A 24512-nucleotide genomic window follows, 5' to 3' on the forward strand; every position below is an offset into this window, starting at 1 on the left:
TGTCATCCCTCCTCCACATCCTCCTCCCACTTTGCTCCTGATGTGGGATGTTACAATCTAATTGCTAAGTGCCAGCCATGCTGCACCTTCTCCCTCCCCACTTCGGTAAGCCATTTACTTATTTCCCAGGCTAAGAGACCAGTGCCATGATTACACCTCTTTCATAGGAATAAATTTTGTGTTAGTGCTTTCCAGCACCAGCACCTCAGTGGCTGACACACAGACCTTTCCAGCAGCAGGACTCAGCCCTGGCTGGCAGCTCACTAGCTTGTTTTGAAACAGGGATGAGGTTGAAGCAACCTGTAGTATCGTAGCAACCCTCCCTAGTGGCTCTCCTCTTCCAGTTCAAACCAAAGCCACCTCACCCACTGAGCAACTAGGTAGAAAACTGTTCATCAGATCAAAACCAGGCTGAAAGCACTCCAAAACTATTTACTCAGGTGATTTGCAGCAGTGAAATTAGCTCACAGGTAATGCTGCTCTTGTTCTGCCAGGTGCTTTGGTGCTATGCTCTTTACGGTGGCTGGGGGTAGGTCGTTTGCTTCTCACAGTCTTGGCTCCCTGAGGCCCAGTGTGCTCCGGCTCTGATTTGCAAGCAGGACCAGCAGCATCCCTGGGGTACTCAGCAGCTCATTGCTGCCTTCAAGCATGGGGGCAACTGTGCCACTTGCACATCAATGCTTTAAGGCAAATCCAAACCAGTAGCAGTTCAGGCAGGGCTGTAAGCTGACAATTCAGGAACTAATGATAAAGCAGCCCAGAGGTACGTGTGTGATCTTGAGTTCTGCTGTTTCGATACATCTTTGTGTCCAGAGCTAAGACTTTACCATCCCTGCTGTAGTAGCCCCACGGGAGCTAAATCTTCACTCTGGCAATTTTCTGGAGACATCTCTGGGCTTCAGAGCCTCCTTCCCCACTTTATTTCTGTTCCACGGGGTGCCTGCATACAGCAGCGCTGCAGGTACTGCACCTGCCCTGTGCTTGCCCTCCCAGCTCCCGTGATGTAGCTGTCTGTCCCTGAATGCACCCAGCCCAGGTTCACAAAGCCCATCTTGCCTTCCCCGGAGCCTGACGCCTGCTTTCACCTGGGGACCAGGTGATGAACAGCATCCCTGGGCTCAGTGCCAGGGGCTGCTTGGGTGTTGCCCCATGCAGCTCAGAAATGCAGAAAAACTAGGAGGAGGGGAACCCGATGTCAGGAGGTCATCTGGTCCAAACCCTTGCTCCATACTTTAGTAGTAACTGTCTCGTTAATCTAAATTCTGCTCTGTAGAGCAGGCAAAACTATCTTGAAACCCATTTTAATTTCAAATTTTATTAAGGCCTGTTATTAGAAATAGTTTAGCATTATTTGGAGGACTGGCCGTTTCAGATTACTTAATTGTGGAGAAAACTAGTTTTTGTTTAAAGCAATGTCAGCTTTTGCTTTGTGGAAATGTTTGTCATAGGTACGCTGTTTTGTAACACACAAGTAACATGCTGTAATCATGGGAATTGTAAAAAACAGGGCTGGAAGGCATCTCAAAAGGGCTCGTGTCCAACCCCTGCTCAGGTAGGATTATCTCTATCTAAACCATTCCAGATTATCATCTAACCTGCTTCCCAAAACCTCTGGTGACCTTCCCATGCGGTTTACTCCACCCTGTAACAGCCTTGCAAGTCCAAGGTGCTTTTCTAAATGAAAGCCCAAATTTCCCTTCTTTATTCACACTCATTAAGAACTTGTTAAGCAATCCTTTGCCAGCAATAATTCAGGCAAAACTTCCTCCTGCCTGAAGGTAGGTATGAAACTTGCTTTGCAACATGTAAGCAGCTTGTCTGCAGGCTGCCGTTTTGGGTTTTTTAACTAAAATTTTCAGTTTCACACCTCTGTTGGCTTGCATTAGCTTTGCAATCGTCTCCCTTGGTGTCAAACGATGTAGGACGCTCCCATCCCCGCCTGCTCCTCCTGCCCGTGGTTACCCATTCCTTCAGGCTGTGAGGTCTCTAATCGGGGTCGGTGCGACCCCCCGAGAGCCGAGCCGTGACGTGCCAAGAATCGACATGCACCGTCTTGGTCTGTCGCAGCGTGACAACAGGTAAAATCGTGATGGAGAGTGCGGATCGCACCGTGGGGTAGCAGAGAAATTCCTGGAGGTAGAGAGGAGAGGGCGAGGGGGAAAAGCCTCCCAGCAGTTTAAAACGGTGTGCGATGAACTTCAGCCCCCGAAGGCAGCAGCGGCCTTGCGGGGCAGGAGCCGTTTCCCGGCTCCGTCGGGGGCTGCTGCGGGGCGCGGGGGCGGCTCGGGCAGCACCGGAGGCCCCGACCCTCCGGCGGGTACCGGCCGCGTCCCCTGCCGGGTCTCCCCGGGCCCATGCAGCGGCCCCGGGAGGGAGCGGCCGGGGCCCAGCCGGAGGCGGGACCGGCGGGGAGGGCGGGGGCCGTCGGTAGTGCCCGGGGCGGCGGGACGGGGCCGCGCTTCTCGGAGAGCGCGGAGCGGCCGTCCCGGAGGTGAGCAGGGGTGCCGGGCTCGGGGGAGGGCGGCGCAGCGAGGGGGACGCGGGTATGGGGTTGCCCGTGGGCCGGGGCTGGGTGGCTTCGCCCTCCCGTCCCCGCCCGGGGGAAGGGGCACCTTTCCACGGGGAGCTTTCCCGAGGGCACAGCGCGGTGCCGGCCGCCCTGCGGGCAGCCCCTCGGTGTGGGCCGGAGCCGACCTGCCCCGCGGGACGGCGGCTCCGCTCGCCTCGCCGGCAGCGGGGGGCGGACGGGACCCGCCGGCAGCTCCCAGCTGGCTCCGTGCGGCTGCCGGTGCCCGCTCGCAGCTCCGCGGACAGCGGTTCCTGCGCTGCAGGCAGGCGGGGAAGTGTCCCGCACCGGCGGTGGCAAGGCGCTTCGGCCGAGGTGTGCGACGGGGGCGGCTCTGGGGGGTTCCTGCCGTGCGGGGGAGCAGCGCGGGGAGCGGAGCTGCCCCTACAGCGCCCGCACCGGGGGGCTTCGTCCCCTTGAGGAGGACCAGACGAAGGCTGAAACTGTGGGTCCGGGTGAAGGGCAGCAGCGCAGCGGGAGGACGATGAGGGAAAGGGGTCGGGTGGGATGGAGAAAAATGGAATTCTTCTGTGCGAGCGGTGGCGGGCTGGCCGGGGCGAGAGGATGGATGCAGCAGGGGGTGCCGCTGGCCGCGGTGTGCCCAGGCAGGCCTGGCCCCAGCGCTGGCGTCCGGCTGGGAGAGAGGGCTGGGGGACAAGGGGGACACTTGCAACCGAGCTGTAGAAACACTACTGCGGCAAGAGGGGGAAGAAAGCCCCTACGAAAGAGGCGTAAGAAAATACATGACTCTTGTAACTGTAGTAACCTAGAACTCAATAATGCTGCTGAAAGAAGGCGTGTTTAGAAGCTTTGGCTAAGAATGAACTATTCTGGTTAAACTAACATGATGTTTCCAAATGTGTGAGAGGTTGCTCAGAATAGACTGGATGTTTCTTAACCCTGAAGAAACCTTGTCTAGGGTCTGCTGAGCTCTGAGGGTTTTGCACAGTTATTCACGGTGTTTTGCTGTGGAAGTCAGAGGAGCGAATCACACAGAACTTGAATTCCTTTTTTGGTTCCTGGGCAATTCCAGGAGCACCTCGAGGCACAGGCTCTGCAGGAGGAAGCACTGACTGGGGAGCCATATGTCAAGGCTTGTTCGCATGCTCCTCACTTGGTAACACACAAATGGCAGTCATTCTTGAGGGCTGGAGGGTGTGATGTTGGGTGAATAGCAATCTGCCTGCCAGGAATTAGTTTTAGGTGTGTCGTTCCGGGTAGCAGCTGGTAGCTATACGTTTTTTTCCTTCTCATAGGATTTCTACTGGTTCTCAAGGCATTGCCTGTCTCCATCTGACATCTGGCTCTAATGAAGCTTTTCCTGCTCAGGGGTATCATGGGGCCAAGTTCAGTAGCTGTGGACTGTGAAGGCCACCTCTGTTTGCAGTTTGGTGTTACCACAGAGCTGTTTGGTCATACTAAAAAGACGCAGCTTCTTGTCTGCTTGTTCTTACATCTCTGTGACAATATTTGTGCCTGTCTTACCCTGCAGCAGAGCAAAACCGGTTCCAGGAGCTAAACAAGTATGAAAATCAAGTCCTGCAGCAGAATGGGCTTTTTGGTGCTTTCGCTTTCAGGGCTGGTCATTGCAGCTCAGAAGACCATCAAGGAAGAGCCTGAGGAGGAAGGGAGCGGGGCCATTTGCATTTGCAACAATCAGTCATGGCCTTGGTTTTATTGTGTCATCAGTGGGTACTTTGGCACAAGGTACTTATGAGTAATTCTACTTCCATCTTACTTTCATTGCATTTGTTTGGTCATTGGTTATAGAAAGAAGCCACTATCTGCCAGCTGCAGTTACCATATAAAACCATAGAGATGTGCCTTTCCCATAGATAGGGAGACCAGGTGAGCAGTGAATAGGGGCTGGATATGTCTTGCTGTCAGCACTGTTGTGGGTTGGATCAAGTTCCAGTATGTGAAGGCAGGAGAGACTGGGGACACCCCTCTTGTCTTTACTGGCAGTTCCACAGTAAAGCAACATAGCTGTACTACCATTTAGCTCCATAAGTGCTGCGATTCCCATGCTTGTTAAAAGCTTGGGATGTGTCTTCTGGCTTTGAGATCCCTTTCTTTGCTCTCATCTGGGATAGCTTGTTTTTTTTTTTTTTTTTTTTCACAGGCACTCCTGACCAAACAAACACTTAAAACATGTCACATTGCTGAGTCTTTCAGATACCAGAACAAATTCATGGATCTTATTTTGGATGGTGCTTTCAGTAGGAAATGGGATGATATATTACCAACTCACTTCTTTGTTTATAACTCACATCTTTGCTTGTCTCTACTGGCTTTTACAATTATCTTAAACTGGGTCCGGGATCTCTTCCCGACAGTTTAAACGAGGTCTGGTGGAACTTCAGATTATGGCACTGTGAACCAACCGCTCCTCTGCAAGCAAAGGATTAAGTACAATCATGTTAGCATCTAGAATTTTCTGTTAAAAAGGAAAGTGTTCATACTCAATGTTTTTGTGTAAGTGCACAAAGCCTCCCATCTGTGCAATACGGATGGGTTAGTATCTCCCAGTCTTTAGTATGTTCAGCCTTGCAGTAGCTCTGTCAGATAGGAAAGCACTTCTATATTCACACAAGGAAGGTAGTGTTAGAGACAGAAAAACAACCCCTGAGATCTTTGAAGAAATTCAGATGTCAACTGCCTTATGATTTCAAGTCAGAGGTGAGAATTTATGCTTCAGTTTTAAGTGACCTGTTCCTTGGCCTGTAAGAAATCTGTTTCAGAGCAGCAAAATAAACAGAAAACCCCTGAATCCACGTGTAGCCTGCTGTTGGACCATCTTTCCTCTCCAGTATGGCTCTGGGTTTTAAAGTCCAAGAAGGAAAAGTATAACCCAGATTAGAGGAAGGGGAAATTGATACATATTTGCCTTTTAGGCTTCAAGTGCTTAATCATTAGTACGATCTGATAGAGTGTATCTCTTCCATTGTGAATGCTGCTGGGTGCCCAGACCCATAGGACTCACCTCCCTGTAGAGGAGGACGGCATCTTCAGTGCCTTCTCTCTGTTTTGCAAGAGCTGCTGTGAAGTCCTTGCATGAGCTTGTAGGCGGTAGCAATACTGGTGATTAACAGGATTTGCTCACTTCCTGACGAGGCGTACTTCTGGTTTTCTGTGCTCTCGCAGTCTCCTCATATGTGCACGTCCTTCCAAAGAGCTGCTCCTTTTCTAGCCATGTGCCAGTATTTGCCTGAGCTGTGAGGGTTAAAATAGTGTTTAGACTTAAACTTTATACAGTTTCCAACCCTGTTATACAATGAGTGTGTGTGGCTTTCTACAAATATGCAGTAATAGAAAACTACTATTTGAAAGCTGTTGGTGGCAAAGAGCTGTATTAGTTTGCTAGCTGATTTACTGCTAGCATCTGTCCCTTTTGTCTGTCTTTTCCAGCAGCTTTCCAGAGCCGAATTCTGCCGCCTCCTGCTTTAAGTATACATGAAGGGTCTATGTGGTCTGTTTCTTGAAAGTTATAAGCTGTCAGGTACAAAACTGGCTCCTTTCAGTTAAAGAAGACCCAAATGCTAAGCTCTGCTAAAAGCTCCGCCCCATGCAACGCTACAGGCTTGGGGAAGAGCGGCTGGGAAGCTGCCTGGCAGAAAAGGACCTGAGGGTGCTGGCTGACAGCCCAGCCGGCTGTGTGCCCAGGTGGCCAACAACATCCTGGCTTGTATCAGAAATGGTGTGGGCAGCAGGACTAGGGGAGTGATTGTCCCCCTGCGCTCAGCACTGGTGAGGCCACATCTTGAAAGATGTGAGGCACTGGAGCATGTCCAGAGAGGGGCAACGGAGCTGGTGAAGGGTCTGGAGCATAAGTCTTGTGAGGCGCAGCCGAGGGAACTGGGGGTGTTTAGTCTGGAGAGGAGGAGGCTCAGGGGAGGCCTCACCTTACTGCCTCTACAGCTCCCTGAAAGGAGGCTGTAGCGAGGTGGGTGTCAGGCTCTTCTCCCAAGGAACAAGCCATAGGATGATGGGAAATAGCCTCAAGTTGCTCCATTGGAGGTTTGGTTTAGATATTATGAAAATTTTCTTCAGCGAAAGGGTTGTCAGGCATTGGAACAGGCTGCCCAGGGAAGTGGTTGAGTCACCATCCCTGGAGGTATTTAAGAGGCCTGTAGATGTGGCACGTAGGGACATGGTTTAGTGGTGGACTTGGCAGTGCTGGGTTAATGGTTGGACTTCATGATCTTAAAGGTCTTTTCCAACATAAATGATTCTATGATTTTATTTTGGATGGAAAGAGAGATACCAGTCTGACTATGCACTGTAGCTGGGTTCCTGATTTTGCCAGTCTTTTTCTACCCAGATGTATCTGTAAATGCTCTTGCTCCCCTTTGTACCCTACAGTGACCCTGGCATCTTTTCTCACTCCACCACGCTTGTTGCATCGCTTGGTGCTCCCACCGGGATGAAACCCTTCACCACTCCATCCCGCAGGGCTCTTGGTTTGACACAGTGGAGCCCAGCACCCTGACACTATATGGTGTTACCCCAGCCGCACACCGAGGAGCTATGGGGGGCACTGGGGAATGAGGAGGCTGGGCAGGCCTTCCCTGACCCATGCCAGCCCCCATGAGCTGAGTGGAGTAGCCCTGGGGCACGGTGGGCTCAGCCAGGAGTCCCCCACAAGTCTCAGCCACGGCGGCAAGGCATCTCTGGGGTCAGTCTGTGGGACAGGGTCTAGATCATGCGATACAGACCCCGATATTGCAACCAGGCAGTCATTTGAGATCCTTGCAGAGTCTTATATTTAAATAAGCATTCCAAAGACTAGCAACAGCTTTTCATAAATTTAAGAAAATTAATCTTCCTGGGGCTTGTTGGGTAACCTCAGGTGTCCTTGAGTGGGCAAGGGGTGTGGGGTGAGGAGCAGGTACCCACCAGAGGGCCCTGCCACCCCACACCTTGGTGGCCTTGCCACAGAGGTGCTGTTCGCACCTGTGGAACCCTCTGGAAGGCTTTGAGAAAGCTGCAAGTCAGCAATGACGCTTCCCCTTCAGCTCTGTATTTGTCCGAGCAGCTCAGCCCTACGTTCATTTGAGCAGGCAGTCATGATTTCAATATTAGAAATCTCTGCTCTCAATCAGGTAGCTAAATTCTGTGTGTGAATGTTGTACGGAGCATGAATATCATTGAATTTTACAGGAACACATTCAGGGGGTTACATGTGATCCTGATATGCACTGGTTGATCCAAATGCAAATAGCATATTATCATGAAGTGTGCACAAGTGAATAAAATCAAATACGTTATCTCTTGGTGTTTCATATGTACAGTATTAGTATCAGAGGAAGCCTTAATAAGCAAGAAACTTTAACTTGGGTGCATGTTGTGTAAAAAAGCATTTAAAATGTGTTAACTATGGTACCTGGTGTACCCTTTGGAAAGGCCACTATGTTTCCCCCTTAGGATGCAATTGTGTGAATGGCTTCATACAAACTGACCTGCATCTGCTTCCATACAATCAGTAGCATGGGGGCAGAACAAAAAAGCATGGCTCCAAATGGGAGTCCTTTGTCCACCTTTCTGCTGCAGGCTGCCTTATTCGAAGTATTCCCAGAGGACCACCCTTGACCATAACTCTCCACAGCACATAGGAAGCGACACTCTGAATTGTTATTATCTACTGTTCTTGGCAAATGTGCTAAACTTGAAAGAGTGAAGGGGTAAAAGCATAAGGGACAGCGCAGAGCAGTGTTGTATATGGCCTTTGGACTGAAAGACACTGTATATTTTGACAGTTTGCAAGTTTGCGTAGTCTGTAGATCTGGGGTGTTTTCTTAATTTGTTCTTGATGAAAGCTGTGCAAGCTTTAATTTTCCATTGTGCTTGAAAGGAAGGAAATGTGTATCTGTAGCTGCTCTGAAACACAGTAACTAGGAACTGATTTATGTAAACTTTCAGCAACTTTTTTTTTTTGTTTGTTTTTGGTTATACTTAAAGGTGCCTTAACACCAAGTGTATTTGATGGGAATTAATGGCCATTAGTTATTCTAAATTACCTTAATTCTACATTCAAGCTTAACATATTTAATTTAGATGGACCAAGTGTTACTTAAAAGACTACTTTGACAATTCTCCTTTGATATAAGATTTTGTGTATTTTCTTGTGACTTATGTTTCCAGCCTCTTTTAGAGGAAGAGCTATAGGTGCACCTCCCAAAAAAACCTGTCATGGCTTTCCAAGAAAAACAAAAGCGAGGGCTAAAACCTGTTAGCAGAGACCAATGGAATTATGGATTTGACCTCCATGAAACAGCAGTAAAAAGACTCTGGATCTTTTCCAATGTTAATCTGGGAAAACATCTTGGACTCAGTATTAGGGAGCATATTTAAAAAGCATTTAAAACCAGTAGTCTACCTGACCCACATAGGAATGCTCTGAACTTCTATTACGTCACCTTCAGTGAATTGCAGCCCTGTCTGTCTTGTGGAAAGTCTTGAATGACATGCTCTGTGTGTTGCTTCAGCCAGGGTTAACTAACCATTGGGGCTGAAACAGGAGGAGGTATCTAGCAGCATATGAAGGCCACTTCATGGGACGGATGATGTTATTGATGCTGGGATGTGGCATGCCATCCTGCACAGAAAGTACTATAAAAGGACTTTAAAAAAACAGTTTATTCCTTGGTGTGTGCACCACAGTAAATGAACTCAATGGATCTGTGCCCTGCCCCATGGGGAAACTGAAGCCTGTGGGAGTACCTGGCTCTTGACTCTCACTGCTGTGGTAGCCCTTTGCTGCGAAGTCATCCCTACGTTGTCCTAGCAAAGTCTTAAAGTGCCTCTTCCTGACAGGGTCAGGAAACTCCCTTGTTCAGAGCCTATTAATGTTTGATTTTTTAGACACAGAGCACCTCTAAAGTAAAAACCTGACTGAGTTTTAAGCAAATGCAACTGCCTGTTTGTGTGGAGGTAATTTCTGTGCTTGTGGTCATTCTCCTGCTTTGTTTCATCAATTGAAATTGCTAGATGAGACTTCAGAGGTATATCGCCATCAGCTGTCTTGTAGCTTCAGATAAGACTTCAGCAGATGTGATAGGAAGAAACGGAGCTTTTGCTCTAGGTCTAGAGGTGCTTGCACTGCCCTGGATGAGCCTGTGGTTTCCCAGGTGCTTTGAATGTTGTTGCTAAAACAGCTGTTGTGATCTGCTGCACCTGTTTACTGCCTCAGATATTCCTCTCCTGTTCAGCTGCTGAGTATCTTTAAAGAAATCAAACTGGGACATTGCTATTTCCTTGCTGTTTGTAAGGGAGAAGTGTTGAGGGAGCAGTAGCACTCTCTTAACTACTCTCCCTCAGATTTCTGCTTCAACAGAGGTGTTCTGTGGAAGGTAAAACATCAGAAAAGCTTCATATTTATGTTGTAAGTGAAATTTTCTGACTCGGGTACCGGAGGGCATCCCTCTTCTGTTGGAGTCTTCTCCTGAGGTTGGTTTAGCTGCAACACAAAGCCTTGCTTTGTGCAGAAGGATGTACAGGTGGGTGGCAGTGCTGGGACATCCTTACCTTCCTGCTTAACTGGTAGAGAGTCATTTGGCATGTGCTAAGGAGACATTTAGGGTAAGGTGTTGACAGTCTTGAGCAAATTATAAAATTAGTTCTCTCAATGTGAAGCTCTCAATAAATCACTGGCCAGCCCTTTGCATTGCAAGTAGATAAATGATGACATGTCACTTACAGTTGCTCATTTTCTTTGTTTAAAGAATTGTACAGGTAACTTTTGGAAGCAGATGTTACCACAAAGGGAAATAAATACATTAGTCATTTAGGAGGTTGGTAACCTTGACCACCTAATGTGTTTTATAACCAGTTTTGTTTGGACTGGGTGGTGAAGAACTATTCAGCAGCTGGTAATCCAACATGCAAATCTAGATTTCACCCTCACAGGGGAAAAAAAACCCCAACATCCTAGAGACTTATCTAAATTTAAACATTACAAGGCACTCTGTATTAGGTGTAACTGGCAGGGTTTGGGGGGCCGTGGACTGCAGACGTGACCTGAGTGAAAAGGGGCTGTGAGCTGCTCTGTGTCAGTTCCAGCTGGTCCCAGCCAACTCCAAAACAGATGAAAACAGCCCATTGCACAGCAAAACTGCAACCGGTCAGAGCAGCACACAGTGCCTCTGCTTGAACTTATTTAAGAAAGGGTAGAAGCTGTTAGGTACAGGAGTCACAGAAAGGAGACATGGGAGGAGGCACACAAGGGCACACGTGAGGGCACATGTGAGAATGCAAAAAAAGGAGACATGAGGAGTCAAAAAAAACCATGAAAAGGTGACATGGGGCAGGAGGCATAAAAAGGACATGTGTGAGGACAAAAGGAGACGGGAGGGGATGTGAGAGAAGATACAAGAGGACATGCAAAAGGAGATGCAAGGAGATCCATAAGAAGACATGTCTGGAGTAAAGACAGGAAGAAGTGGAGGAGACATGTGGAAGGGGACATTGTTGCGTACGTGGCTGGAGATGCTCTTTTGGAAGGAGGTGCTCTGTGCTAGAGGAGGTACCCTTGAGGAACTGCAGTCCATGCTGGGGCAGGGAAATCCCAGAGGATCTGAGGCCTGTGGAGGACCCATGATGGGACAGGGACACCCCTGAGGGACTGTGGCCCATTGAGAACCTGTGCCAGGGCAGGTACACGCTGAGGGACTACAGGCTGTGGAAGACCCATGCTGGAGCAGAGGAGCATTAAGAAGCAAGGAGCAGTGGAGGAAAAGTTAGGTGCAAGGAGAGCCAAAAGAAGCCGTTACTGTGCTGCCTGTTGCCTCACTGAAAGAATTGGGACAGACTGAGTGTAACCCACAGTGAAAATAAGGGAAGTTGAGACTAGAAAGGGGGGAGGAGGGGTGCTGGACTTATTGGGCCAGGGGAAAGAGGAGGAAAGGTGTTTCCCAAAGTGTTTGTTTAACAGTTGGTTGGTTGTCTTTTTTTTTTTTTTTTCTTTTCCCTCAGTATTTGGATCAGTAATTAAAAGTTTATGTTAAATTGCAATAAATTAAGTAAATTTCCCAAGTCAAGAACGTTTTGCCTGTGGCAAAATTGTGCTGGGATGTCAAGTGCATAGCGATGACATGGCCCATGTCATGGCCCACAAACCCCATGTGGATGTAATTCAGGTAGAGCTTCCCCTCTCCGTGAGCGAGGCTGGCATACCCTTGTATCACTGCATCAGCACTTTGGCATTTTCCCAAGTACAGCTTTCTAGAGAATGGCCAGCACCAGCCAGTTCCAGGAGTTCGTGAGTGGTGATCTTTGAACAAGTTATAGAATCATAAAATCATTTAGATTGGAAAAGACCTTTAAAATCATCAAGTCCAACGGTTAACCCAGGACTGCCAAGTTCACCACTAAACCGTACCTCTAAGCACCACATCTACATGTTTTTTAAACACTTCCAGGGATGGTGATTCCACCACTTCCCTAGGCAGCCTGCTATAGAAAGTTGTGTAGGCAAAATCCATAGAATAGATGCAGTTTTATTTGCAAATCCTTATATTTAGGCTGTAAAAGATTCACTGTGGGGCAGAGCTGGAGTAAACTTTTGCTGATGATGTGTTCTTTGTGCAGGGTGGAGTTGCATAGCCAGGTCTTTTCCCCCACCCTCAAACTCTTTGGTGGTGCACTCTTCTTCCAAACACAAGTGGAGCGATAGAGAGAAAAGGGAGAGAACAGAGGGAGGGAGACAGCAGGGTCCTGCTGTTTCTTGCAGCTATATGGAAAGAAAGTGTGTGTTACCCCCTTAGAATCTGAAAGCAAACAGAGGGTATGGTGGAGGGGAAGGGCAGCTCACCGTGACATGGCCATTCCCAGGCGCACCAGTGCCGGGTGCTACCAGCTGGATGATGTGTCATTGTCTACAGGTGGAGGGGAAATGCTCTAAAGCAGTCTTTCCAAGAGACTAAAGATGTGTTGAAAAAAAATCGTAGGATAATACAGCTTTTGTTCATATTGAGGAAAAAAACCAAGAGAGAAAAAAACCCTCAGTGGTGATTTTTATTATTTTTTTTTTTCAACTGAAGGATGATTCATCTGAAATGGAAAATTCTGTTCTGTTGTTGAGCTGCCCCATAGCCATCTGTAGCAGGCACAATGTAGTTCTCTATTACATTCTGCACATTTTTGGTTTGTCTCGCAAAACTTCTGGGTTTACTGTTGGATTGTATTGTTTTTATTTCTTTTAAATTATGAAAACTTTTACCAAAAGGGAAATTTTGCATCTAAAATATTTTGCATCTTTTAGACACCTTTTTTTCTTTCAAGTATATTTTTTGTGAAGCCTTACTGGTTTTACCTTTATTAAGAGCCTGGCACCACTTTGACTATGCAGGCTTTGAGGAAGGCATTGGCACACTGATATGACAGCGCCCTTCAAACAGACTGCGCATTGACACACCTTATTTCAGGCTGTTCAAAACTGTTTGACTTTCTGAGAGATAAACCCAGCTGTACTCTTCCATCTGCTGCAACGTATCTCTTTATGGTTAAATCTGCACTTTGGGCTGTAGGGATCTAAACTTGGGGGCTGGCCAGAACAGTCAGCTAGGCTTGTAAAGGCAGAACTAGCACTGTGCACCCTAGGTCAAGTGCCTGACAGGAGAGTTTATAGGTGTCCTCTTAGACCTAAGCATACTTCTAGAGCAGGTCTGGCTCTGTAGGTAGAATAGGTGGGAAAAGAGGACAAGGTATCTTTTAAAGATTAATCCTGTACTGAAGGCTTAACAGTTGTAATGTTCAATTCTCTTTCACAAAGTGTGGTTTTAAATGGTGAAAGAAGGGGAAAATATGTTGAGTTTTTAATTTTCCTTTCAGTGAAGTGTTAAGTACTTTAAATTTAGAGGCTTAAATATAAAATTCAGAGCATGGTCAAGAATAGAAGTGTGTGTAAAGGAACACAATAAACACTTCCATGTTGTGGAGCTTTGTAGCAAATACGGGACACAGGGTGGTTATCAAGGAATACATGGAAGGGAAACAAGTACCATTCTGTGATTCTGGGAGCTGAGACCTCTTGACAGGAACAGATGATAGCACTGGGGTTTTAGATGAGTTCTCTGTTTTGGGGAAGGCTGGCAAGGTGATTCTCCTCTGGGGAAACGAAACAGCTGAAACGCAGCTGTCCCCATCACTGTCAGGATCATTAGTACAGCAGCAAACTGGAGGACAAAAGAGAATCTAAAATGTTAGTATCTAGGATACTTCTTGTAGATGTCTGATTTGAAATGATGGATGGGTGAAGATAAGGAAATACAGCATTTATTCCATTTTACAAGTGGAAGCACAGTACTCATCCAGGGAAGTAATGGTCAGCTTTGGTTTATGATAAACAAAGGGAGAAGTTTGATCATATTTAGTTTTTGAAGGAGAGTAACCTTTGCTAGAGGACAATATATCATACCACATCCAACAGCCAGAGGCAGGTGAGATAGCTGCTGCTCCATGCCCAGGCAGTAGTGAGGCTGAAGATGTACTCAGCAGGCACACACACACAAAGCACACATACACACTACATATATATGTGGCTGGCCACACAGATCACAGGCAGACACTCGGAGCACCCACATGAGCATAGGCAGCACAAACAGCCTCATCCTGCTCCCCTCTCTAGCTGGACAGGATAGAAGTCCACAAATGAGTATAGATAGACATATGTACAAGGTGGATCCCTCCAGCACCTGGGCTTAGACTGGCCCCTGGATCCCAGTCTCCCCAGTTGCTGGCACCTGGACATACAAGTCCCCGAGGCCACAGCCCTACTCCAGTTGCTGGTATAAACCATCAGACACACAGAGTTAGCCAGGACTTTCCATGTCCTGTAGCCAGCTCCCCTGTGCTCTGGCCCTTAGAGGCACACAGGTGCTCTCACACCCAGAGCTGGCCCTTAGGGACCCGCTCGCCCTCCTGGCTCCCAGGCCGCTTCTCATACTCCCAGGCTGGTCCACCTGATCTTTGCTAGCCTTCGCACACTTGCACACCCACGCTCACTCCAGTTGCTGGCACCATGGGCACGTGGACCCTCTGACCCAGCTGCTGTGTTCACACCCCAATACATGCATGCACACAGAATTGAAAGCCCTCATTCAGAAAAGAGTTGGAAAGTGATTTAATAAGAAGACAAGAGAGACTGCACTGATCAGGCACAGGGCATGGCCAGCCAAGTGTACAAACCAGCAAGCTATTTACCTGCATCTGGCCCTTGTTGTCTCCTTACACCTCTATTCTCCCACTCTTGTCCCTCCCAAAATCACCTAAACTCCTCCCTTGCCCCACCTTTGGTTCCTTTGCTAACTATCTCATAATAAGTCCTGTGCAATTCCAAGCTGTTCTTCCTCTGCACTCCATAATATGTCCCACTCCTAGGCAGTGAACCCCTGGGCACAAAGAGTGGTCTGGAGGGCTGCTTCTGGTGATGGGTTTCATGCCTGGACACTGGAACAACCCTGGGAGGGGCCCAGACAAGGGGCTGGTTCCTCTGGAGTCCTTGATCGGGGATCCTGTCTGCCATTGTGCTCTTGTGCTCCTCAGGGCTTGAGCAGATGGGCCTTCGATGGGCTGATGGCCCCTGTGATGAACCTGGGAGCAGCCTGGCAAGGTATAATTGGGCTCCCTCTCCTGCCACGGTCCCTCAGCTTTGTGTGTGCGTGCAGATGAGCTTTGTCACATAACCTCACAACCCAAACATGGGTTGTGATTTCTAATGGGGCACTCTGGCAGCACGGAGAAGGCAGAACACCTTTTTTAAAGATGACCTAAAGGCACAATTCAAGCACGTCGGCATGAAGGAGAGTTCAGCATGTGGCTCTGCAATAGTGCTGTCCTGAGGCTTGTGGTCCACTGCCTTCCCTGTCAATGTCTTTTTCTTCTTTCCTCCCCTTCAGATCACGACGGCTATCTTGGGAGAGTAGGCTCTGATGGAAGCAAGAACGCACAGGATGCCCAACTGCCTGACAAAACTGACCAGGGTGGTGCTGAGCCACAAGATCAGGGCTCTGTTTATCCTTCTCTTTAAGTTCATGTCCTTTGCCTCCATCATGTTTTACTGGAGAATCACGGAGGACCCTAAGGGCACAGGCCAGGTCTACAGCTTGCCTGTTGAAATCCACTGTGCTCACTCTGTGCCTTCTCCACCCCATGCCATTGCTGATGGGCCCCCTCCTTCCCCAGGGGATGTGTTTTTTGTGGAGACCTCGGAGCGAACTAGCCCAAGTTACCTGTTCACGTGCTCTGTGGAGTCAGCGGCGCGGACACACCCTGGGACGAGGGTCGTGGTGCTCATGAAAGGCTTGGCAAATGGTAACGCCTCGTTACCCAACCACTGGGGTTTCTCCTTGCTGAGCTGCTTCCCTAACGTGGAAATCCGGCCCCTGGACTTGACAGAGCTTTTCTCTGGAACACCTCTGGCAGAGTGGTACTTGCAGGCTCAGCAGCGCTGGGAGCCATATTTCTTACCTGTCCTGTCTGATGCCTGTAGAATTGCCATCATGTGGAAATTTGGTGGCATCTACTTGGACACAGACTTCATTGTGCTTAAGAACTTAAAGAACCTCACCAATGTGCTTGGTATCCAGTCCAAGTATGTACTGAACGGGGCCTTTCTGTCCTTTAAGCCCAAGCATGAGTTCATTGAGCTTTGCATGAAGGACTTTGTGGAGAACTACAACAGCTGGATCTGGGGTCACCAGGGCCCACAGCTCCTAACGCGTGTCTTCAAGAAGTGGTGCTCCATTAGGAGTCTTCGGAGCAGTACAAGCTGCAAAGGAGTGAGTGCTCTGCCCCGTGAGGCTTTCTACCCCATTCGGTGGCAGGACTGGAAGAAATACTTCGAAGTGGTCAACTCCTCGGAGCTTCACCATCTCTTTAATAACACCTACGCAGTGCATGTATGGAACAAGAAGAGCCACGGGACAAGGCTAGAGATCACATCTCAGGTTTTGCTGGCTCAGCTGCATTCTCACTTCTGCCCTGCCACATATGATATCATGAAGAAAGAGTCTGAACAGCAGTGACTCAAGGGTCAGCTAAGAGAAGTCGCCTGGGAGCCCACAACTCTCCAGCTGCTCCATCACAAATGAACCTTCTTTTGAAGCGATGTGGTGAGAGCAGAGGATAAAAACCATTTGCGTGGTGTAGGTGGAGCCTATAGCTTCAGCCAATGTCTCTGCAGCTCTTTGTCGACTTTAACTGCCTACCAGCAATATTTTGTTTCTCTGCAGGACCTTTCTTCTGCTCTGCTTGGTGAGGTAGAGAAATCTCAGCAGGAGAGTAAGTGATGGGCCACCTGTGGCAGCCTCCATCAGCCTTTCAGAGGAGTAAGGCACCCTTTGAAGTCTGTAAACCTGTAAGAGGACTTTGTAGAAATGCATACTTCATTGCTTGTTTCTCAGGACTTCTGAAGTGCAATCCTCAAAGCAATGAAAGGATGAGAGAGCAAAGAAGAGGAACTGAGGAGGAAGTTAAGGATGTGCTAGAGGAGGTGTCCTGAGGAAAACATAGAGGAAAACAGAGAAGAAAGGGCTACTTCCCACCCTCCATGCCCATTCCCTTCTCTTCTGAAGCCTTTGGTGGAGAAGACTTCCTCATGTCTGGTTTGAGAAGGGAGCAGGACACTGCAGTCTCTGTTTGATGTCACAGAGCTAAAGATGTGAAAATTTAGTGTGCATCAGAACATGAGGATCTAAGGCCAGCTCATCATTTAGAAGGAGCTCTTCTGCAGCAATGATTTATTTTACAGTAGTGGCAAATTAACATCCTGCGATGAACAGGAGACCTCATCCAAATCACACCTTAAATTGCACAGGATGAGCTGAACTACCTTTTACACTGAGTTTTGCTCTGTGACCTAATGTCCATAACTGCCTCTATGACGCATGAGATCTTTCAGCACTTGCATGGATCCTAAAGGAAAGGCGTATTTCCAAGGTTACAAAGAGCTTGGTAGGGAATCTGTACCATCTAAATTCAAGTCCATTTATGAGTTATTTATGGTGGACCTCTTCAAGTAGCCTGGAGTACTCCTGCAATTCACTGTCCAGGAGTACAAATCTCTCCTGAGAGGTCTTGAAGAGGACAGAGGAAAGCTTTACTCTTTTCCCTGAGCATCTTCCTGAACCGCAGTGGAGACAGTTAACATCTCTTGCAAGGTGCTGTTGTACCTTTGAAGGTTCCCACCACAGGGGCAAGTTTGTTGGACAAACTGTGAGAGAAAACTCATCCCTTGCCTTGATGGCCAAAAGGACATATTTATGCTTTTACAGTTCTCATCGGAAAAGAGCGAAGAAAGAGCAGTGAGAAACAAGAATAAGGTCAAGGCTATCAACATTGTTACATCTGGTCCCCACCACACTCTAAAGGTGTGGCACATGAGCTTGGCACTACAATAGGGGTAATACAGATGAGCAGAGCATGGGCCATTCTCTCTCCTACACTAGCAAGAAAGAGATCATGGTCTCACTGTAAAATATTTTCTGTCTCCAGTGTGCTTCCTCTTCTTATGCCTAGGAACGGCAGTGGGGTAGTCCAGTGGTCCCTTTGATGACCATGAGCTGGTTGTATCTTTGATGTCACCAGGTCCCAAAGTGACAGCTCTTTCATGTGGTGCCTCCCACTAGTTCTCTGTTGTCTGCAACTAGATCTGCAGTTGTCTGAGGCCTCTTCTGTTTCCCAGGTTGACCATAAGCAATGTGACGTTTGCTCAGTTCAGCCAAGGCAATGGTCAAAAACATAAAAGTCTGTGCACGCAACATTTCTTTGTCTCAGGTTTAATTGTCTCTTCTTTGATGATGAAAATGAGGAAGACAAATTGCCCGTCATTTTTACAAAACAGTTCCCTGTCCATCAGGGAATATGGCCATGGGAGCTTAAGGAGGATGTGTACCTTTTGTTGTGGTTTATTTGGGGTTTTTTGTTTTGTTTTGGTGGTTTTCTGTTATGCTGAGCTGTCTGGTGTTGCTCAGAGGCCAGTGCTGCTTTGATTAAAAGCTACCTGCCTGTGAGTTGGGCAGGGTGTGAGGTCTGTGCACAAGGAGCTACTCTGGAGTGAAGAAGATGCTGGAAACACCTCTCCAGTGGCTGGCACCACATGCGTGCGTGTATGTATGTAGTGCTGCCCATTTGTTCTGCCCAGCTTTATGGTACATCCTGGAGGCATTCAGGATTTTGAATGTATACAGCTTTCCCAACATTGAACATCTTTAAGAACAAAGATTCTGTGGGGAAACAGCAGATCTTGCTGACTGTGTAAGCATTCTCCAACACACTAGGTGGTATAAACAAATGCTGCTTTCACTTCCCACTCTCACTGTCACTACTCTGTGGGGTTTTTTTCACTGCTTTCTCTAGAAGCAGCTACAAAATTGTCAGCCCTGGCCTAGTGTGTGGTCATTGAGGCATGCTTTCTTTTTCTACTGGTTCCTTCTGTTTTGGGCCATTTGGGCTAAACAACAGAAATCTTAGTGTGCTAGAAACCTCTACCAGAGATGGCAAAAGTGGTTGGTGATCATAAAGGCATAACGGCACTCTGCTGTGGGAATATCATGAATGGATTATGGGAGTGTTTGGGACCCACTGCAATGAGTATCTGTGTTGACGTACCACTGCTTATTCTAAGAAAGTGCCTTTTTGGATAAGTTGAATGAGTTTTTTTTGTTGTTTCCCTTTGGTTTTTTCCCCTGTAGAGTCAACGTTCCAAGGTTTGATAAGGAGAGAATCAAACCAAAGCAGCCTTTGGCTTTTTTCCCTGTGTCTTGTGAAATAAAAATAAATACAGTTTTTACTATTACTTCTTTCTGCCAAGATGTTCCATTTTGTTCTGCAAGGCGTTTGTGGTAGTCTGAGCAATCTGTTAGTTATTATGCACAAAAACATTTTAAAGTTGTGTCCTGAAGTGGCTCACTAAAATTAGGAGTGTGAAATGAATATGAGCCAAGTTGAGCATAAGCACGTGTGGAAAGAAGGCTCTGCGGACCATGCCATCTTCGGGACTTGGGTGGAGGGAACAGAGGAAAACACAATGTGTGGTGCTGATTCCTAATCCAACCAGGTATCACCCCCTCATTCATGACCTGCAATCTATCTGAAGTAAGGCATTTTAGTCTCAGCCTGAAGGACTAGATGTTATGGAATAGGAAACTCCGTGAGAAACTGTGTTGCTTTTTCCCTAGGTGATGGGCTACAGCCTCCCACAGTAGTAACAGTGTCTGTGCTCTTGCAGACGTACAAGTGGAAAGCTTGTGCTGCAGCTATTTATTTTCCCACCTGCCTTTCAGAGCCTCATCAAAGACCCTGGAGTCCAGGGGAGCATTCTGAGAAGCTGTGAAAGGACTGGTGGGGTCTGGTGTGCGAAGGGGTTTTATTGTGACTCTGTGAGTCAAAAGCCAGGGAAACAGTTTTCCCTTGAGATGTAAAACAGTGGCCAGTGCTTTCTTCATTGCTGATATGCAGTCAAGGATGATGGAAAGTGGTGAAAAGGCACTAGCTGTTTCTTGCCCTGTCTCCTTTGTCTTTGAGCTCATGAAGGTTAGGTGGTACACAGGTGTGCAGTACATGAAGGAGAGAAGCCAGGAATGGGTGTTGGAGGTGCAGAATTGGACAGTGCAACAGAAGAGTAGTAAGGAAGGAGGAAGGATCAGCAGGGTAATCCTTGACCTGGTCTCCTGGCAAAAGACTGAATGATGACTGCTTCATCTGTGCTGGCTGAGAGCTCTTCTACACTAGGATCTCTTGTGCTGGGGGAATCTAGGATGCGCAGTAAGTCGTACTGCTCTGTAGGGCTCGTCTCCCTCCCATTCTTCTCCTCCCTCTTTCTTCTCCCTCCTCCCAAAATGTGTAGTCCAGGAAGGCTCTGGTGCAAAGTAGGTTAAGAGCCCTTCTTGGGGGAAAAGTGCCGTTACCTGCCTTAATCTTATATATGTTGGGAGCTGAGGTCTGCCTAGGGCTGGTTTGTCTTTAGCAGCAGAGAAGAGGAAAACCAAAGCTCTCCACATGCTCCGTTTGGATATGCCATTTGTGGACACGAGTACTCTGGTCTTTTACATGTACTTGAGGTTCATCTCTCTGAAGTATTTGTGACCATTACCTGTGTGCACTTGGCTTGTGGTCTCTCTGGTGTTTTCTTTGCAACCATGCCCTGAACTCAGATGAATAAGCATAGTCCAGAAGGGAAAACTACAGGAGGAAGTTGCTTCAGGTGCACCTTGCCATTACAGCTCAAGCTGAGACCTTGCCTTTAAATTTGTGTATGATGGTGGAGCAAAATGGCAGCTGCACTGGCTCTGCAGTGCATTGGTAGAAGTACGAGAAGAAATTATTCTTCACAAAGTGGAATCTATGTCCAGAGGGGAAATTAGGGAGGTGCACAACAGTTAAACATGAAAACACCATGAGGTTATAGAAAACATTGCTTGAAAAACAATTTCCAAAATATATTGAAGCTGCCAATGCTGCTCTTCTTTTTTTCCAATTGTAGAAGGAACTGGAAGCCTGCTAGAGAGGCATGTCAGTGGGAGCTGAGAGATTGAAAGGGAGTTCAGAGATCAGTTTGAAGCAAACCAAAATTAATTTCTGCATCTGGCTACAGGTAAGAAACCTGGGGATTTTCTCTACGCTGTAATCCCTCCTTGTGGGAGATGCATGCCCCTGTCTCTTTCACACATTATGTTCGTGGAATACATGTCAGGGCTGAATGAACACACAGGTGATGTGACCTGATGGGATGCATCCATCAGTGCTGTGGGAGTTGGCTGATGCTATTGTGAGACCACTCTTTGAAAGGTCATAGAGCTTGGGGGATGGGGAAGGGAACAAATGTTGTGCCTCTCTTGCTTATCTTATCAAGATGTGTGTCACATCCCACCAAGGAGGGAGGAATGTGTTTTCACCAAAACACAATTTTGTGGAATGTTTTCATGAAAATGCCAGCAGGCCTAGTGCATGTTGTAACTCCTTTTTATTTCCAGGCATTTTTACTTGTTTAAGGGCAGTTAAGGTCTCTGGGGGAACACATACCTGTCCCGTTGACTCCACCAAATGCCTAGGAATTTTACCTTGGAAGAGGGAAGCTGTACCTTTTCCTCTGGGATTTGGAGCCCTACATTTTCCAAATGACCAGTTATTTCAGTATGAGTTTGTCATACCGTAGTGACATCAGGGCTGCCGATCTATGTATCATCGATGTATTGACACATTTGCACCCCCTGGGCGGGGGGAACTGGGGTAAGCTCTTGTGCCATCACACAGTGAGCAAGGGATGGAGCGGCGCATCCCGGGGGAGGCGCCTTGCTGTCCCTGGTAAAGGCGAAGCGCTCTCCCTCTGCTTCCTGTAAGGGAACCGTAAAAAAATGTACATTTTACATCAGTTGTTGCCAAAATGGGCAGGACTCGCTCCGGTGTGGTGGCAATCAGTTCTGTACGAGGTGCTGCAGGCGTCCAAGGGCCCGTGCTGGCCTTCCAGCGCCCACAGTCACCGCCACCCGCCATTGCCCGTGGGGTTCACGGACCGGCCGCGCCGGGGGGTTATCCGGTGAACGGGTTGGGATCACGATCCCTGCTTCCCGGCTGCGACAGGAGCGATCCCCGCTCGGGCGCCTGGGGGCGGGGGTCGTTGGACATTCACCCCCTGCAGGCGGCGGCGCGGCTGGAGCAGCGGGAGGGGGGGGGGCGGGGGGCCGAGTCCCCCCCGCACCAAGCCCGCCGGGATCCGTTGGGGAGGTCCCGGGGGCCGTAACGGCCTCCCCTCCGCGGCTGGCTGATCTCCAGGCAAACGGGACTTCACGCCAGCCGTCGGCTGGGGCCGGGAAGTTCCGAACTCGCCTGTGACCCCAAAATTTGCTTGTCATCTGCGGCTGCTCCGTTGCCATTAGCAACACCCGCGTCAACTAGCGAAGTCACCGGGGCTTTAAGGGTGCCTGCAGGGAAGGGCGTAAGTAGATCCCCTTTGGCAGCCCCTCCGCGCCTCCTTCGGCCGCCCGCGGGCCGTCCCCCGCCTCCCTGCCCGGGACGGCGCGCCCCGCTTCCCGCTCGCGAGTCAAGTGCGGCCGGTGGCGGCGGGGCCTGGGGCCGCTCCCGGACCGCCAGGCCGGGGCCCCGCCTCACGCTCCCGGGCGGGCGGCACGCTTCCCCCCGGCCCCCGCGCTCCGGTAACTTTTCCCGGGGCCATGGTAGGCATTCCGTCCAGTAAACGTCGGGGAACCCCCTCCTCAGCTCCTTCGGCCCACGATAAACTTCTCCGAGCCCGCGGGAGGGAGGTGTGTGTCCAGCTACCCGCCGTTCCGCTCTCCGTACGGTAGCCCCGCCCCCCGGTGAGGCCCGCTCTCCCGTCATAACGGGTCCGTCCCGGAGCTACCTCCCCCCACAAGCTGGCCCCTCCTCGCTGGTTCCGGGGGTCAGCGGGCCGGGGGGGCCCCGGGTGCGGGGATCGCCCCGTCGGGGTGTGCATTCAGCAGCGTTCGGGGATGGCTGCTGGGGAACGGGACGCCCGTCGTGCACCAGCTGGAGGCAGGCAGCCTGTGGTAAACTCTTGGTTAAATGCTTTGTATTGGGGGTCACAATAGACGCCAGGTCTCTCCAAGGGTCTAAGCCCCCTGCCCAATGCGTCACCATGGCGCTCCTTGGTCATCAGTAGTTAAAAATACACTGGGTCCCCAGTACCGTCGTGCTTCATCTGCTGAGAGTAGGACTCAATTTCTGCCTGTTAATGGAACTCTCCGTACGTGTTCTGTCTCCATCTCCTGAGCTACGCTACTGTATTTCTCCTGAATCTTTGATAATTTGGCCACTGAGTATGGTACCATTTGGGTGGTGACTTGGGAGCTGCCCCTGCCTGGCTGCTATTAGTAGATTTGATTTCCATCAGGGGTCTCGTCGCCTTTCCACCCCTGGGATAAAAAGATTCCTCACTGCCCTCTGACTTTTGTTGCATGTAGGGGTTTCCAGTTGGGTGCCTGCTTTTCCACTAGTTTTGCCAAACTTGAAAATCCCAGTTCGCTATCCAGCTCTGAGTTAGAATCTGTTTGGTCATCAGATCCCCACTTATTTTTCTTCAGTTCAGACCTTAATATTTTCTCGTGGTCCAGTGCATTGCACAGAGCCACGTGAAGCCAGTGAGTGGCATTAATGTTCCACGGTTAGTTGGCTCTGCAGGGTTTTTATTTGTTCTTAAAAGGCTTCAACCATTTCATCATGAGCTTGTTTAATCAGGTGCCTCTCCTTCTGAGCCACCGCTAGTGCCGCTCCCAATGCAGTGCACAGCAAGGCTTTTCCTTTTCCTTATCACACCTTTTTTTCTTTCACAAGTATTGTAATTGTTTCTGCCACTCCTTTTGGGTTATGCCAATTATTATGAGCCCAACTCATTCCTGATGGTGAGAAACATGCATTATACTTCTGTTTTTCCATAATGGGGGAGCAGTTGAGCGCTGGCGTTTCCCAGGCGGCCATGGCTCACACAGCTCATATCTCTCCAAGCTTGTGGCTGAGACATCACTCCCCATCTTTCTCTGCCCACTTTTGCTAGGTGAAGAGGCACTCTGTTTGGACCTCTTGCTAAAAGGTAATTTTCCAGCTCTCCCCATCCGCTTTCCCTGCGAGAGCTGGTGCCCCCCCCCCTTCCCCTCCAACATAAGGGAATCCTGTCTGTGACGCCAATTTAAATGTCATGTCTCGCCAAGCAGGAGGGAGGAGTGAATCAGATTCGCTGATTCTCTTGGTTGGAGTAGGGCATACACAACACTTGAGGTCCATAGGTAAAGAGACTTTTATTCCTTGGTTAGGGTCATTGGTAAATAATTGGGTAGCAGAAATGCTTATCACTCTCTAAGTATATAAAGTTTTATGCCTTGTGTTACTTACTAGAAAAAGGTAATAAGCAGGAAAGCAGGTGGGTGGGTGGGGGAGAGAGGGATCACCAGTCCTGTGTCCAGCATCAGGCCTGCCAATG

General features: G+C 48.9%; 2 protein-coding genes across 4 annotated transcripts in view; both read left to right on the forward strand.

The window, feature by feature from the left end:
• The first annotated feature begins 2424 nt into the window (after window positions 1–2424).
• On the forward strand, window positions 2425–20372 carry A4GALT (alpha 1,4-galactosyltransferase (P blood group)). 2 transcript variants are annotated; one of them, XM_055711354.1, is made up of 2 exons: window positions 2425–2491; window positions 15460–20372. In XM_055711354.1, exon 2 carries the CDS (start codon window positions 15493–15495, stop codon window positions 16585–16587), a length of 1095 nt encoding a protein of 364 aa, XP_055567329.1. In that variant the 5' UTR covers window positions 2425–2491; window positions 15460–15492; the 3' UTR covers window positions 16588–20372. The 2 variants fall into 2 exon arrangements, with proteins under 2 accessions (XP_055567329.1, XP_027653263.2); XM_027797462.2 differs by lacking the exon at window positions 2425–2491 and adding an exon at window positions 6646–10062.
• The window catches only part of LOC102057844 (alpha 1,4-galactosyltransferase (P blood group)), a 33511-nt gene continuing 11432 nt past the window's right edge, over window positions 2434–24512 (forward strand). Inside the window, exon 1 of one of the 2 annotated variants that reach the window (XM_055711352.1) lies at window positions 2434–2491. The gene's annotated coding sequence lies outside the window, so the exon portion shown is untranslated. Of the gene's footprint in view, window positions 2492–22959; window positions 23086–24512 lie in introns of those variants that run through there. The other variant, XM_027797460.2, reaches the window with a different exon arrangement.

This window comes from Falco cherrug, chromosome 5 (assembly GCF_023634085.1).
Source record: "Falco cherrug isolate bFalChe1 chromosome 5, bFalChe1.pri, whole genome shotgun sequence".
Lineage (NCBI taxonomy): Eukaryota > Metazoa > Chordata > Aves > Falconiformes > Falconidae > Falco > Falco cherrug.